This window comes from Sorex araneus, chromosome 8 (assembly GCF_027595985.1).
Source record: "Sorex araneus isolate mSorAra2 chromosome 8, mSorAra2.pri, whole genome shotgun sequence".
NCBI lineage: Eukaryota > Metazoa > Chordata > Mammalia > Eulipotyphla > Soricidae > Sorex > Sorex araneus.
The window spans coordinates 21921556-21937284 of NC_073309.1; the positions used below are offsets into that span (position 1 = coordinate 21921556).

Here is a 15729-nt window from a genome sequence, read left to right on the forward strand (position 1 = left end):
AAATTGTTTGATAATGGACTAAAATTGTCACTGTAGCGCTGTTGTCCCATTGTTCATCGATTTGCTCGAGCAGGCACCAGTAACATCTCCATTGTGAGAGTTGTTACTGTTTTTGGCATACCAAATATGCCACAGGGAGCTTGCCAGGTTCTGCTGTGTGGGCGGGATATTCTTGGTAGCTTGCCGTAGTTTTATTTCCTAATGATACATATATATATATATATAAATATATATATCTTAATATAAAATTGCATTCACTTTTTTGTTTCTGTTTTTGTTTTGGGGTGTCCATTCTTGACCACACTCAGGAGACCATATAAGATGCTAGGGATTGAACCCGGGTTATCGGTATGCAAAGCAAACTCCTTAAGTCCTATAGTATCACTCCAGCCCCAGCATTAATGTTCTTATTTATAAAGTTTCTACTAGTCAGTGAAAAAGTTAGACATAGATATTTCAGTTGGCCTTTCTTATATGAAAATTGTAAAATTATTGACATTTAGATTATTAATTGGTCAGTACTGGAATCCTAATACTAGAAAAACAAGCGTGGCTCCTGGTAGGTGGCATAAAGGGCTAAAGTACAGCACAGTCTCTGTATGGGAATCTTGAATTTGCTCCCTGGTACCACATGGTCCCCTTCACCACTAAAAGTTGTGGGCTCCAGAGTAACTCAAAGACCAGAAGAAATGTTTGTGGTATATGGGAATTCAAAATTTAGAATTGATGTTGAAAAAATTAGACAAAAGTAGAATCGACTTTACTTTGATTATATGCTCAACGGAAACTCACTTTTAAGTGGCTTTTTAAATAGGATAGAATTTTAGTAATATCATCTGTTTTTCCTTCAGATTTTCCTCAGGAACGCTGTCCCGTGGTGCTTGCACCACTTTTATACCCTGAAAAACGGGACATTCTAATGGACAGGATCCTGCCTGATTCTGGAGGGGTAGCTAAGACCATGATGGAGAGTTCCTTGGCTGATTTCATGCAAGAAGTAGGCTATGGCTTTTGTGCAAGGTTTGTAGTTTGATTGTACTTCTATTAGTCTTAATGCTATTTAATCATGATATAATTTTTCAAAGTTTCCAAGATTGCTTAATATATTGATAACTGACACTGCAATTTGTGTTAATTAAATCACATCAAGGGGTGAGTCACCTATGGCATCAGTGTGTTACGTGTTCTCATCTTTGCCTATCAATTATTTGGTTTTAATTTTAGTTTTCATGTACTAATATTATTAGTAGCTACAAAAATTTTGGTACCTAAATTTTATTCTCTATATCCCCTATCTTTTTAAACATAAATTTCTACCAATTTAAGAATTTTTAGTTTTGGTGCTCAGGGGAGGAAGAAAGCATCAAGGCAGTTGCTTATGGATTATATAACATCCCTCCCATGTGTCAAATTTCTTTTTGTTGCCTAATTATTCAGTTTCCTACCTTAATTTTTAAAGGTACATTTATTTTCTAGTATGTTCATCTTTTGCCAAATTTCCTTTCTGCTTTTAATACCACCTTAAATTTTCTTCCTCATGCATCTTAATTTTAATTTTAATACCCATTTCTTACATCATTTTCTCCATGGTGCATAAAGGGAAATTGTTATATCCTGTTGAATTAAGATTGTGCTATAGATTACTAATAGTTTTTTGAGAATAAGTTATTTTACGGGTATTGATGTACTTTGATTTTTTTTTTAAATGCCACATTTCTTGAGGTTTTTTTTTTTTTTTTTTTTTTTTTTTGGGTTCACACCTGGCTATGCACAGGGGTTACTCCTGGCTCATGCACTCAGGAATTACTCCTGGCGATGCTCAGGTGACCATATGGAATGCTGGGATTCGAACCCGGGTCGGCCACTTGTAAGGCAAATGCCCTACCCTCTGTAGTGTTGCTCTAGCCCCAAAATACCACATTTCTATTCATGGTTCAAATAGTGTGTTTTTGTATCTATCTGTACCTTGCATAAAACTTTACTTTGCTTAAGCATCAAGATACCAAGTAAAATAAAGTTATACTTTTGAAGAGTTTGTACATGTCACAGTTAATCAAATTTAATTTAATTATTAAATAATACCAAATTTAGGGGCTGGAGTGATAGCACAGCTGGTAGGGTGTTTGCCTTGCACTCGGCCGACCCGGGTTCGAATCCCAGCATCCCATATGGTCCCTCGAGCACCGCCAGGAGTAATTCCTGAGTGCATGAGCCCAGGAGTGACCCCTGTGCATTGCCGGGTGTGACCCAAAAAGCAAAAAAAAAAAAAAAATACTAAATTTATTTAATTTGATAAATACTAGATTAATGCTGATGATTGTGGAGGATAATTTTATGTGTCTTTGTGAATGGTATCACTACATACTTTTGACACATTGATTGTGTTTTTATTTTGGGTCACATCTGGCATTTCTTGGGAACCATGCAGTGCTGGTGATAAATGCAGGTCTCCACAGTGCATAACTAATGCTTTGGTTTTTTTGGGTTTTTTTCTTTGTTTTTTGCTTTTTGTGTCACACCCAGCGATGCACAGTGGTTACTCCTCGCTCTGCTCAGGAATCACTCCTGGTGGTACTTAGGGGACCATATGGGATGCTAGGAATCGAACCCAGGTCGGCTGTGTGCAAGGCAAATGCCCTAACCGCCCTACTGGCTGTGCTATCGCTCTAGCCCCTCTAATCCTTTGAGTTATCTCCTCAGCTCCTAGATTCATTAGACTTTTAAACCCTTTTCCCCTTTTTGGAAGGTAAGATAGAGGTCCTTGAATAGGACATAAGTTCCTTGTGTGCAAAGTGTGTGTTGTTCATTAAATAAGATGCTTTTTTGCTTTGTTTTTGGGGCCACATGCAGCTATGCTCTGAGCTTAGTCCTGGCTTTGTGCTTCAGGATCACTCCTGGTGGGGCTTAGGAGATTATATGGGGTGAAGCGATTGAACTTGGGTTGGCCATATGCAAGACAAGCGTCCTACCTGCTGTACAGTTGTTCAGCACCTAGTATTTTTGTTTTTAAAATTGACCCTGTGTCATAAAATAAGAAGTGTAGCAAATTATTCTATATATACTATTAAGGCTCTCAGGAGCTCACTCAGGGATTCATTTTATGCTGGTACTACTTACTTAAATTTTGTAATTAAGGCGGTGATAGTGTTCTTTCCTTCTCTTTTACTCCATGCCCTCCCTCTTTCCCGAACCCAGAACCTCACACGTAGCTGGCAAATATTCTACACACTTAACCTTGTAGTGTTTTTCTGAAGTTTAATTTCTTTTACAGTATTGAAGAATGTCGCAATATAATCATGCAGTTTGGCGTTCGGGAGGTCACAGCTGCCCAGGTTGCAAGAGTTTTGGGAATGATGGCTCGGACTCATTCGGGACTTACAGATGGTATTCCACTACAGGTAAGTATAGAAGTCTAGTGTTTTATACAGTGAATTGGAGTCTTCAACTTTTCCTTTATTAAATTATTGTAGCATTAATGAAGTGAAATTCATCAGTTATACAGTTGGGGTGGGGGCGGGGGGTATACCGGGGATTTTGGTGGTGGAATATGGGCACTGGTGAAGGGATGGTGTTTGAATACGGTATAACTGAGACATAAACCTGAGAACTCTGTAACTTTCCACATGGTGATAAAATATAAAAAAAAATAAATATAAATATATATAAAAAATTTAAAAAATTATTGTAACATTAATTCATCCATAAGTAGAGTTGAGCGCATTAAATGCTTGAGTTTAAGTCTAATTTTATGTCTACAGAGTATCTCTGCTCCTGGCAGTGGGATCTGGAGTGATGGAAAAGATAAAAGTGATGGCGCACAGGCACACACATGGAATGTGGAAGTCTTGATTGATGTTCTCAAAGAACTGGTGAGTACATATGATGTATTTTTATTTATGATATTATAGAGTATAGTGCAAGAAAATGCTATGGCTTCTTTTTGTTATTTTTTGTTTGTTTTTTATTTTTGGGCCACACTCATTGGTGCTCAGGGCTTACTCCTGACGGTGCACTTAAGGATCATTACTGACTGGGCTTGGGGCCAGTCAGTAATGCCCAGTCAGTCACATATGGGGCTGTGTGGTTCTAATCCAGGCCAGTCATGTACAGGTCAGCCTCTATCTGTTGTGCTATCGCTCCAGCCCCAAGGAAAGTATGTTTTAATGAATGAACTGCCCAGGGGCTGGAGTGATAATACAGCGGGTAGGGCGTTTGCCTTGCACACGGCCGACCTGGGTTTGATTCCCAGCATCCCATATGGTCCCCTGAGCACCGCCAGGAGTAATTCCTGAGTGTAGAGCCAGGAGTAACCCCTATGCACTGCCAGGTGTGACCCAAAAAGCAAAAAAAAAAAAAAAAAAAAAAAAAAGAATGAACTGCCCAGCAACAGTAATGTTTACCATTGATTAATAGTGTAATAAAATGACTTAGATTTGGGGGGAAACAAAAATTCTAATCCTGAGCAGCACTTTTGTGTTGGTTGAGTGGATTGTTAGTGTATTGTTGCTTTCCTTTCTTTTTTTTTTTGAAGGGGGGTTGTTGGTGATTTTTCAGGTCTCACAGCTGACTGTGCTCAGTGTATACTTCTGGTTCTTTGCTCAGGGATCACTCTTGGCAGGGTTCAGGGTGTTCCTCTAGGTGGTGCTGGGGAATCAAACCTGCATGCAAGGCAACAAAGTCCCTTACCTTCTGTATTATCTCTGGCCCAGTGTGTGTGTGTGTGTGTGTGTGTGTGTGTGTGTGTGTATATGTATATATATATTTTTTGGCTTTTTGGGTCACACCTGGCGATGCACAGGGGTTACTCCTGGCTCTTTACTCAGGAATTACCCCCTGGTGGTGCTCAGGGGACCATATGAGATGCTGGGATTCGAACCCGGAGCCGAGTGCAAGGCAAACGCCCTATCCGCTGTGCTATCGCTCCAGCCCCCCCAGTGTATATATATTTTTAAAGGGACTAACTTGTTGCTTGGTAATGATTTTTAAGAGGAATTGTGAGAAGGGAAAGGAGATCTTCTTTTTTGAAGATCTTATTTTCTGAAAGATGCAACAAATATTCAGTCATCTCTATCATGGTCAGTAAGGATGATTTAAAAGAGATGGAGGACCAGGTTTGATTCTGGCACTCCATAAGGTACCTCGAACTCTGCCTGAGCACAGCCAGGACTAAACCCTGAACAAGCCCTGTGTTGCCCAAATTTTTTTTTTAAATGGAAGGGAAAAGTATTCATACTTATTATTGCTTTGTATCTACAAAAAAAATGTTGAAATACTGAAACAGAACATAAAGTTAGATTTTTTTTAAAAAGGGAGAATAGTGGAGTCAGGATATAATATATTTAGTCTTACAGAGTTCTGAAAAATAAAACTGACAGGTATCTCTTTGGATGAGGACACGAACTTTGCAAAACAGAAAGCCTATTTAAGTCCCTAGCACTGATGGTTCCCCGAGCACATAGTTAAGTATAACCCTTATATATATAACCCTTGTATACCTTTAGGTCTGGTCTTAAAACTAAACATAAAACAAAAATCCAGCTGATTCTTGGAGCAATGCCAGGGATGTGAGTGTAAACTGCTTTAGCCGTCAAAACCTTAGTAATTTTAGTTTGTTTAGTAGGTTTTGGTTTTGAAACCACTTCCAGTGGTTACTCAGAGCTTACTCTTGGTTCTGTTCCCCGGGTACATTATTGGTGATCCATATGTAGTAGAGATCAAAATTCTCCGTTGTTGCTTTGATTTCTTTTTTGTCAGATCTTTACTTTGATGTCTGGCACTTCATATAATACCTTGAGTTCAGGAGAGATCCCTGAACATAGAGCCAGGACTAGATCCTGAACATAGCCCCTGTTTTGCCTCTTTTTTTTTTTTTTTTTGCTTTTTTCCCCTTTTTTGGGTCACAACTGGCAATGCACAGGGGTTACTCCTGGCTTTGTACTCAGGAATTGCTCCTGGCGGTGCTCAGGGGATCATATGGGATGCTGGGAATCGAACCTGGGTCAGCCATGTGCAAGGCAAACGCCTTACCCACTGTGCTATCATTCCAGCCCCTTCCAATTTTTTTTAAAGGGAGAAAAACATCTATAATATCTACACTTATTGTTGCTCTGTGCTTTACTGTACTGTCTCTCTGGACCCCCAAATTGTAGTGATCTATGGTTGGTTCTCCTTGAAAAGTCCTAGGCATTTTATATTCATCCTTTTGTCTCCCACCCTTACCCTGCTGACCAAAAACTTACCTGCCCCCATTTTATATAAAGTATTACTCAGCATCCGCCTGGAATTTTATATCTAAGCAAACAAAAAAATACCTGTTTCTCCTAAGGGTATTTCCCTTATTCATATAGCACTGCTCTAAAGTAGACTACGTCACCTATTTTGGGAAAAACTGATCTATATAATGTACACACACAGAGATATAAATATTTCCCTGTTTGCAGCTTATAATTATACAGATAATGCTGCTTTCAAGTTTTTTTTTTCCCTCTCCTTTTGTTTCCTTCCCTCTTCTCAATATTTTGGGCTACTATATCTTCTCAGTATATAGTGCACTGGAGACAGTGCAGTGTTGGAGACTTTGAGCATTTTGAAAGATCTCTTATTTATATATTAATTTTTTGGAGTGTTTGGACTACACTGTCATTCATATTCTGGTACTCCTGACTTTGCATTCAGGAATTATTTCTGGCAGTGCTCGGGGACAACATTGTATGCTGGGTATCAAACCCAGTTGGCCACATGCAAGGCAAACACACTTTCTAGTCCCTAACTTTCTCAGAATCTTTTTTGTAAATGATTTTTAGTTTATTATTAGAATTTCTTGATTAGTGAATTGGATAGTTTGACTCTTGTTCATTAACGTACTTTTCTTTTTTTAGAACCCGAGTTTGAATTTCAAGGAAGTAACTTACGAACTGGACCATCCTGGCTTTCAAATTCGTGATAGTAAAGGACTTCATAATGTTGTTTATGGCATTCAAAGGGGTCTGGGTATGGAAGATTTCCCAGTTGACCTCATATATAGACCTTGGAAACATGCAGAAGGCCAGGTAAGTTGAACTATATATGAGGAACAAAATGAGTTTTATGTAGCTTTATATTGTGAGATCTATATATATCACACGCACATACACACATACACTGTATTTTATATGGCTTTGTGTCTTGCTATGTAGTATTCTTTTAAACTTCAATAAAATTTAATTTACATAACTCAGAAAGGCAGTGATAGCCTTAAATTTTTATTTTTGGCTCACATTCTGTCAGTGCTGAGGGTTTATTGCTTGCCACCATGCTCTGGGGCAGTAATTGGGGGACTGTATGGGACATTAGGGATTGAATCTAGAGCGGCTGTGTGGAAGGCAAGCACCTTATTTACTCTACCATCTCTCCAGTCCTAAAAGCCATACATTTTGAGGAAATTATTATCACTTAAATACTATTCAGGTTTAGTTAACTTGTATAGTTAGATTATACAATGTCTGTAGTCTGTGAATTATTTTAGTCTGATACGGTTTTAAAAAATCAAATTATTTTTTTAAGGAAATTTTTCATTCTAGTAACATTTAGATTGAGGTTAATTAATGAAAATGTTTTTTAGAATTTTTTAATATTCAGAGTTATTTATCATGGTAAAACTTACTTTTCTCTTGTTGCAGCTCTCCTTCATTCAGCATTCCCTTATAAATCCAGAAATCTTCTGTTTTGCTGACTATCCCTGTCATCCTGTTACCACTGATATTCTGAAAGCACCACCAGAGGACGACAATCGAGAAATTGCCACATGGTAAGCAATATCATCTAACTTTTCTTTAAAGGATAATTTATTCTTTATATAAAATTATTAGCGAACAGTTATGTAGTTAATGGGTTTCTGTGACATTTTTTGGGAGTTTACTTAAAAAAAAATGGGATTTTGGTGGATAAAATTTGTGGCACTGTCCACTGTAGCACTGTCCTCCCATTGTTCATTGATTTGCTCCAGCGGGCACTAGTAACGTCTCCATTGTGAGACTTGTTACTGTGTGTTTGTTTTTTTTTCTTTTCTTTTTCTTTTCTTTTTGGGTCACACCCGGCGATACACAGGGGACCATATGGGATCCTGGGAATCAAACCCGGGTCGGCCGTGTGCTAGGCAAACTCCCTACTTGCTGTGCTGTCACTCTAGCCCGTTGTTATTGTTTTTGGCGTATTTAATACGCCACGGGGAGCTTGCCAGGCTCTGCTATGAGAGTGGGATACTCTTCGGTACCTTGCCAGGCTCTCCGAGAGGGATGGAGGTATCCAGCCCATGTCGGCCGTTTGCAAGGCAAATGCCCTAATTGCTGTGCTATTGCTCCAGTTCCCAAAATTTGTATTCTTTTAATTTTTATTTTCTACTTCCCAAATTTCCCTTAATTTTTGTATTGTCTTTGAAATTAGTCAGTATTGCAGGAGGTATATTTAAGATGAAAGGACTGTTTTACATGTATTTTGAATAAAATATGACAACTTGAATTTTGTCTCTGTTACCATTCATTTGGAAAATAAACTGCAGATTTTCACTGATAGAACATTTTTTTTCATCCTTGTTAGGAAGAGCTTGGATTTGATTGAATCTCTCTTGAGGCTTGCAGAGGTGGGGCAATATGAACAAGTCAAACAACTCTTCAGCTTCCCTATTAAGCACTGTCCGGACATGCTAGTGTTGGCCTTATTACAAATAAACACCTCTTGGCACACCTTGCGCCATGAACTCATCTCCACTCTGATGCCAATTTTCCTTGGAAATCACCCTAACTCAGCTATTATTTTGCACTATGCATGGCATGGACAGGTAAGACACACCATTCTTTGTTTTAGTAATTGAAATTCTTTAACAGTATTTATATGTTCAATTATGTTACCTGTCAAGTTCAATTACGCTACCCATCGAATTCTGGAAAGGTCATTCTTTCATAAAGATTATTTTATCTTTTAACATCATGTGGGTAGCACTCTAGTGCTATTGTCCCATGGTTCATCGATTTGCTCGAGTGGGCACCAAGGACGTCTCCATTGTGAGACTTGTTAATTTTGGGGGGATATTGAATACGCCATAGGTAGCTTGCCAAGCTCTGTCGTGTGGGCAGGATACTCTTGTGTCAAAAGCCCTACCAGTGGTTTTAACACTCCAATCCAACATCATGTGGGTATTAAAGTTGAATGTTTCAAGTAGATAATTTTTAAAAATTCAGTAGTAATGTGGTTCAGAGGGATAGCTCAAAAGGGCTATAGTAATTGCTTTGCGTTCATGAAGTCTGCTTTTAATCTCCAGTATTACATGATGGTACCCTTATTACCCCTGGAAAAAACCTCACAGGACTGCCCAGAGTAGTTTCTGAATACCATCGAAGTATATCCCCAAACAAACAACAATATTTAGTTCTATGTAAGTTTTTATTGTTAGGACCAAAGTGTCCTTTGGGGTGGGGCCATATCAGTGGTACCCTGGGGGTACTATTGGCTCTGTGCTCATGTGTGCCATGTTCAGGGCTGGGAATTGAACCTAGGTTATCCCACATGCAAGGCAAACACCTTAATATACCCATACTGTCTTGTGTTTCAATCCCCTGAACCCCCTCTCTATCCCCACTATCCCCACCCCCTCCTCCACCTTTCCTTTGCCCCTCCCATCCCCCATCCGACCCCAGCTCTCTGTTACAGCAGTCTTTTTTTTTTTTTTTTTTTTTTTTTGCTTTTTGGGTTACACCTGGTGATGCTCAGGGGTTACTCCTGGTTCTGCATCTCAGGAATTACTCCTGGCTGTGCTTGGGGAACCATATGGGATGCTGGGAATCAAACCCGGGTCTGCCATGTGCAAGGCAGACGCCCTACCCACTGTGCTATTGCTCCAACTCCAATGTCCTTTTTGATGAAGGAACTTAACAGTAATAATGGAATTTACACAAACTTCTTAATTTCTGAGAGTTTAATAGTGTACATACTTTTGCTCTAAACAAGCGTTACGTTTTAGTTTTATGTTTAACTTTCAAATACTTGTGCTTTCATAAAACTCTGAGTAGAATATATCTTTAAAAATATTTTTGTCTCTTGATTAACAAAAACTGTTACTATTTTTAATACCAGAGCAGAACCTTCAACATGCTGACGCCCATGATGCAGTTTGTATTGAGAAACACAGATTTATTTTAGGGGCCAGAGTGATAGTGCAGCAGGTAGAGCTCTTGCCTTACATGTAAGGGCACTTACATGTTGTTGATCCAAGTTTGATCCCTGGGTTATTCACACTATATTAAAATTTTCTGTTTGTTTTAATTAGGGAAGACATATTTATAATTGGTTAGCTTAATGCTAGAGTGATAGTACAGAGGTTAGGGCGTACCTTGCATGTGGCAAACCTGAGTTTGACCTCTGGCACCTCTATGGTTCCTTGAGCTGGGTAGGAGTGATCCCTGATAGCATAGGTGGGAATATGCCTTGAGCACTGCCGGTTGTGGCCCCCAAACTAACAACCCCCTCTCCCCCAGCAAAACCAGCTGCTTTTCCATGCCATTTTTGTCATACCTCCTTTGAATAATTAACAAAAAGTGCATTCTCATTTGTTGAAATTGGTAGAGAAGTGAGGCTTAATCATTCCCAGAACTAGTGAGCACTCTTGTGTAAATTAAGGGATTTCTTGAAACTATTTTGCTCTTATTTGCACATTAGTACTTTGTAATTTAAGGAATTATATCAATATGGTGTACCTTCATTTCACACTTTGGTGAGTGTGTGTGAACTGGGGGTTGGTCTGCACCCGGCTGTGCTTAGGACTTCCTCCTAGCTCTATGCTCAGGAATACTCCCGGTGGGGTTTCACCATACAGGGTGCTGATATAGACTCAGGTCTGCAGCATGGAAGGCAAGCACCATACCTGCTGTACTGTCACTCCAACAGCCAAACTATTCGACTTTTTTTTTTTTTTTTTTTTTTTTTTTTTTTTTTTTTTGCTTTTTGGGTCACACTGGCGATGTGCAGGGGTTACTCCTGGCTCTGCACTCAGGAATTACTCCTGGCGGTGCTCAGGGGACCACATGGGATGCTGGGAATGAACCCAGGTCGGCCGCGTGCAAGGCAAACGCACTACACTCTGTGCTATCACTCCAGCCCCCCAAACTGTATTCTTAAGTATTTAGTTTCAAAGTATTTAGACAGACTTTTATAGGACAAATAAATTGAGTATATAAACCCAGGTTTAGGGGAAGACTTCATTTGCTTGTATTTGAGCTTCTCATGGAGTGTCGTCATTTTCACTGTGTGAGGCTTATTGTTAAAGTTGCACCAATGAGTATGTTTATAAGTAAAATTACTTGGACATTCTCACTAATGCTTATCAAAATGTTTAGCTGTATTGCTGTTTAACCCTCCTCCTCTGCGTCCCATTCCCCTTTCAGGGACAGTCTCCCTCAATCCGCCAACTTATCATGCATGCAATGGCAGAATGGTACATGCGTGGGGAACAGTATGACCAGGCCAAATTGTCTCGAATACTTGATGTGGCCCAGGACTTGAAGGTGAGCATGGAAGGAAGGATTGACTGTTAATGACAAAAATGATGGTTTTTTTTTGTTCTTGTTTTTGTTCTTTTTTTTTTTTTTTTTTGTTTTAGAGTTACACCCGGCGATGCACAGGGGTTACTCCTGGCTCTGCACTCAGGAATTTCTCCTGGCAGTGCTCAGAGGACCATATGGGATGCTGGGAATCCATCCTGGGTCGGCCATGTGCAAGGCAAATTCCCTACCTGCTGTGCTATTGCCCCAGCTCCTAAATAGGAAGTTTTTAATCACATAAATGTTGAATAATTTCTATGTACTTGCCTTTTAGTTAGAATGAGATGAGGTTTAGAATTTTGCCTTTTAAGTAGTAAAGGATTAGAAAGAGATATGTAAAATGTTTTTATTTGCGCATGTTTGGATTCTTTTGGTCTGTGAAATTTGAAAGGCTGCCTCCCTGCTTCCTTCCTGCTGGGCCCGAGGAAAACCGCTGGCAGCCTGATGGCTGGTTCTCGAGGTGCGGTGCATACCTTCTCTGGCCAGGAAGCCACTGACCACGCTCTTGTGGGGTGCTTGAGCTCTGCCCATCACTACAGTCCTGCCCCAGCTGGACATGCATGCAGCCTCGGGATGCCCAGGGGCAGATTCGTGGGACCCCACGAGCTCCTCAGGTGCCCAGGGGGTGACCCAGAAAATCGTCCCAGGCAGACGGAGACTCACCATGTCCAGTGTAGGCTTTGGGTATTCTATTTTTCTTTTCTTTCTTTTTTTTTTGGGAGGGGTCACACCCAGCGGTGCACAGGGGTTACTCCTGGCTCTGTGTTCAAGAATTACTCCTGGAGGTGCTCAGCGGACCATATGGGATGCTGGGAATCGACCCGGGTTGGCCACATGCAAGGCAAATGCCCTACCCGCTGTGCTATTGCTCCAGACCCTGAAAGGCTTTTTTAGAGAAGACTATTTTAAGGTGATAGTTATTGGATGTCTTTTCAAGTGTGAGATAATTTTTAAAGAATTAGTTGGATTTCATAAACCCTTTTTATTTTTATTTTTTTGTTCTTTTGTTTTGTTTTTGGGTCACACCCGGCGATGCACAGGGTTTAATCCTGGCTCTTCACTCAGGAATTACTCCTGGCGGTGCTCAGGGGACCATATGGGATGCTGGGATTAGAACCCGGGTCGGCCGCGTGCAAGGCAAACGCCCTACCCGCTGTGCTATTGCTCCAGCCCCTTCATAAACCCTTTTTAAATCTCATTAGCATTATTAGGATATTTTGACAAATAGTCTGACTCAGTATTTCTGATCACTATGTTTGTGGTATACTTGTAATTATAGTTAGATTAAACCTTAATTTTTTTTTTTCTTTTTGGGTCACACCCCTCATGCACTGGGATTATTCCTGGCTCTGCACTCAGGAATTACCCCTGGCGGTGCTCAGGGGACCATATGGGATGCTGGGAATCGAACCCGGGTCGGCTGCGTGCCAGGCAAACGCCCTACCCACTGTGCTATCACTCCAGCCCCCAAGCCTTAAATTTTTTATGTGGGGAAATTTGAAGCAGTTCTTGTATAGTACCAAATGATACCCATTTGGTAGTAGGGTATCAAACGGGGCCTCTTATGCAAAAGTTACACTGCAGTCCTTTGGGCCCAGGGTTTTTTTCTGTGGATAAATTTTTTTAAGCTTTATTTCTTGATGTGCTTTAAGTATATTTAGAGTGTATTTACTTAAAGCTTAGGATAAATTAGAGTACTTTAAAGTACATTATACAGCGCCAAAATGGATAGGGCTCTTGCCCTGCAAGCTGGGGTTTAATCCCAGCATCCCAAATAGTCCTCTGGGACAAGAGATCCCCTGAGTGTAAAGCCAGGAGTACCACCACCAGATATGACCCCAACACAAAGCCAAAAAACTCCAAAAATATGTAACCATGCTTAAAGAACTGATGTTACCACTGTATCTTAATAATCTGGTTTTTGAAAACTATAGACAAGAGAATACTAGTAGAATTTTTTGTTTAGATATGTTTGAAACATTAAAATTAGGAAACAACTTAAACATTAAAATCAGGAAACAAAGACAAAGTTACTTAACTGCCTCATTATAGTTTATAATATTCTTTTTCTTTAGGCTTTGTCAATGCTGCTAAATGGTACTCCATTTGCCTTTGTTATTGACCTTGCTGCACTTGCTTCTCGTCGTGAATACCTCAAACTTGACAAGTGGCTCACAGATAAAATTCGAGAGCATGGAGTAAGCAGGATTTGTCCATTTATTGCTGCTTCTAAATTTTGATGGTTAAAATAGTTAAACTCTTTTAAAATGGCAACAAACATGTGACTATATTCTGGATTTTAGTAATAATTTTGGTCTTTTAACTGAAAGTTATTTTTTAAAATCTGAATTTGTGCTCAAGTACACTGAGGTATTTTCTCTTTCAGGAGCCTTTTATCCAGGCATGCATGACTTTTTTAAAGAGACGTTGCCCATCTATTTTGGGTGGACTTGCCCCAGAAAAAGATCAGCCGAAAAGTGCTCAACTTCCTCCAGAAACGTTGGCAACAATGTTGGCATGTTTACAAGCTTGTGCAGGGTAAGACCAGGGTAGTTGAAAATACTAGAATTAGATTGTAGTATCCACATAGTTGTTGATTTGGGGAAGATGGTTTGAATGATTAAAGTGACAGTTCAAACAAATGAATATTGCTGTTTCATGTCTAAAATACTACTATTTTACTTAAGATTTAAATTCATGTAAGTTCATTTTTCTTATATGGCAGGAGATGAAGTTCCAAATTGATTTAGCTGTCCCAGAACTATTATTAAAGAATGCTTTCCCTTATGAAATTTTATTTTTAAATTGTTGCCCAGAACTAGTGAGATATAATGTAGGGCTTAAAGGGCTTGTCTTGCATGTGACTGATGCAGTGCAATTGCTATCACCTCATGGTCCCCTGACCACTGTCAGGAGCGGACCTCCCAGCCCCACCCCATGCACAGACATGTTCCAGGAAGCAGAATCTGGGTGTGTCGCAACACTCAATTTTTCCACCTGCACTTCCACCTTCCCACCCCTAATCCTGCCACCAAAAAAAATATTCATCCAATGTAGGAGTTTATTTTTGGATTTAAATTTTATTTGTCTTTTGTGTATGTGTTAATTACAATGCCTCTTTAGTAAGTTTTGAAATTGGGCAAAACTAACTATTGGTTAGTCCTTTCCCAAGGCATGTAGCTATTCTAGACCCTTTATTCACACATGAATTTTCCGTTCAGTTTATCAGTTTCTGCAATGAAATTACAACATTAGTCCTTGGGGTTTGATAAGGATTAAGTTCTTTACATCAGTTTTTGGTGACTCTTGCCATCTTAACAGTACTATATTTTCAGCATTTGAGTTTAGGGTGTTTTTTTTTTTTCTCTCTCTCCCTCCCTCCCCCCTTCCCCCACCACCAGTAGTTGCATCTTTAATGTCTTTCAGTGAGTTTTTGTTGTTGTTGTTCTTTCCGGGTATTCCTGTAACAAAGACAATTTTCTGTCTACCTTTCTTAGTTGCTTTCTTTCCTTTTCTTGCTTGCTTTCTTCCATTCTGATAAAATTGCATTGGCAGCTATCAGCTATCGAGTTGTTAATTTGTGTAAGTTGGAGTTTTGGGGGGCATACTTTGGTGTTGCTTGGAGCACCCCTGGCTCTGGACTCAGGATTCAACCTTGGCGATGTTTGAATGACCATGTGTGATGCAGGGATTAGAATAGTATTGTTATATGTTAGACAAGCCCCTTAACTCCTGTACTGTCTCTCTAGCCTCTTCATTTTTCTCTTTTTACTTAAGTTTTTTCTTTTTCTTTTTTTTTTTTCTTTAACTTCCTGTTAATTTCCCTTTTTCACATCAGTGAGCAAACCAGGGTTATAAACTTACAAGGCGAGTTTCCTTTGGCAGGACTGCATTTCTGGCCTTTATTTTGAGTTTAGATCAAGTTTACTAAATTTATTAAGATGGTAGACGAGGTGTTTTTGTGCCCAAGGGGAATAAGGGATGTGGTTGTAGCTTTGAGCCATCCCCAGTGGTGCTCAGGACTTATTCCTGCCTCTGCACTCAGGAATCACTCTTGGTGAGGCTCCAGGGAGCCTTATCTTGTACCAGAGATCAAACCTGGATCAACCATGTGCATGTACCATGTGTACTACCAATCAGGCCAAAGGAGGTTTTCTTG

The 15729-nt window shown here is 39.8% G+C and overlaps 1 protein-coding gene across 7 annotated transcripts in view; it reads left to right on the forward strand.

Annotated features, from left to right (window-relative positions):
• Positions 1-15729, forward strand: part of CNOT1 (CCR4-NOT transcription complex subunit 1) — a 103189-nt gene that overhangs the window by 37425 nt on the left and 50035 nt on the right. For all 7 annotated transcript variants that reach the window (XM_055144987.1, XM_004600631.3, XM_055144989.1 and 4 more), the window contains exons 8-16: positions 852-1020; positions 3272-3398; positions 3759-3869; positions 6879-7049; positions 7659-7786; positions 8575-8815; positions 11415-11534; positions 13646-13768; positions 13957-14108. In XM_055144987.1, the coding sequence (XP_055000962.1) occupies positions 852-1020; positions 3272-3398; positions 3759-3869; positions 6879-7049; positions 7659-7786; positions 8575-8815; positions 11415-11534; positions 13646-13768; positions 13957-14108 (1342 nt within the window). The remainder of the gene's footprint in view (positions 1-851; positions 1021-3271; positions 3399-3758; positions 3870-6878; positions 7050-7658; positions 7787-8574; positions 8816-11414; positions 11535-13645; positions 13769-13956; positions 14109-15729) is intronic.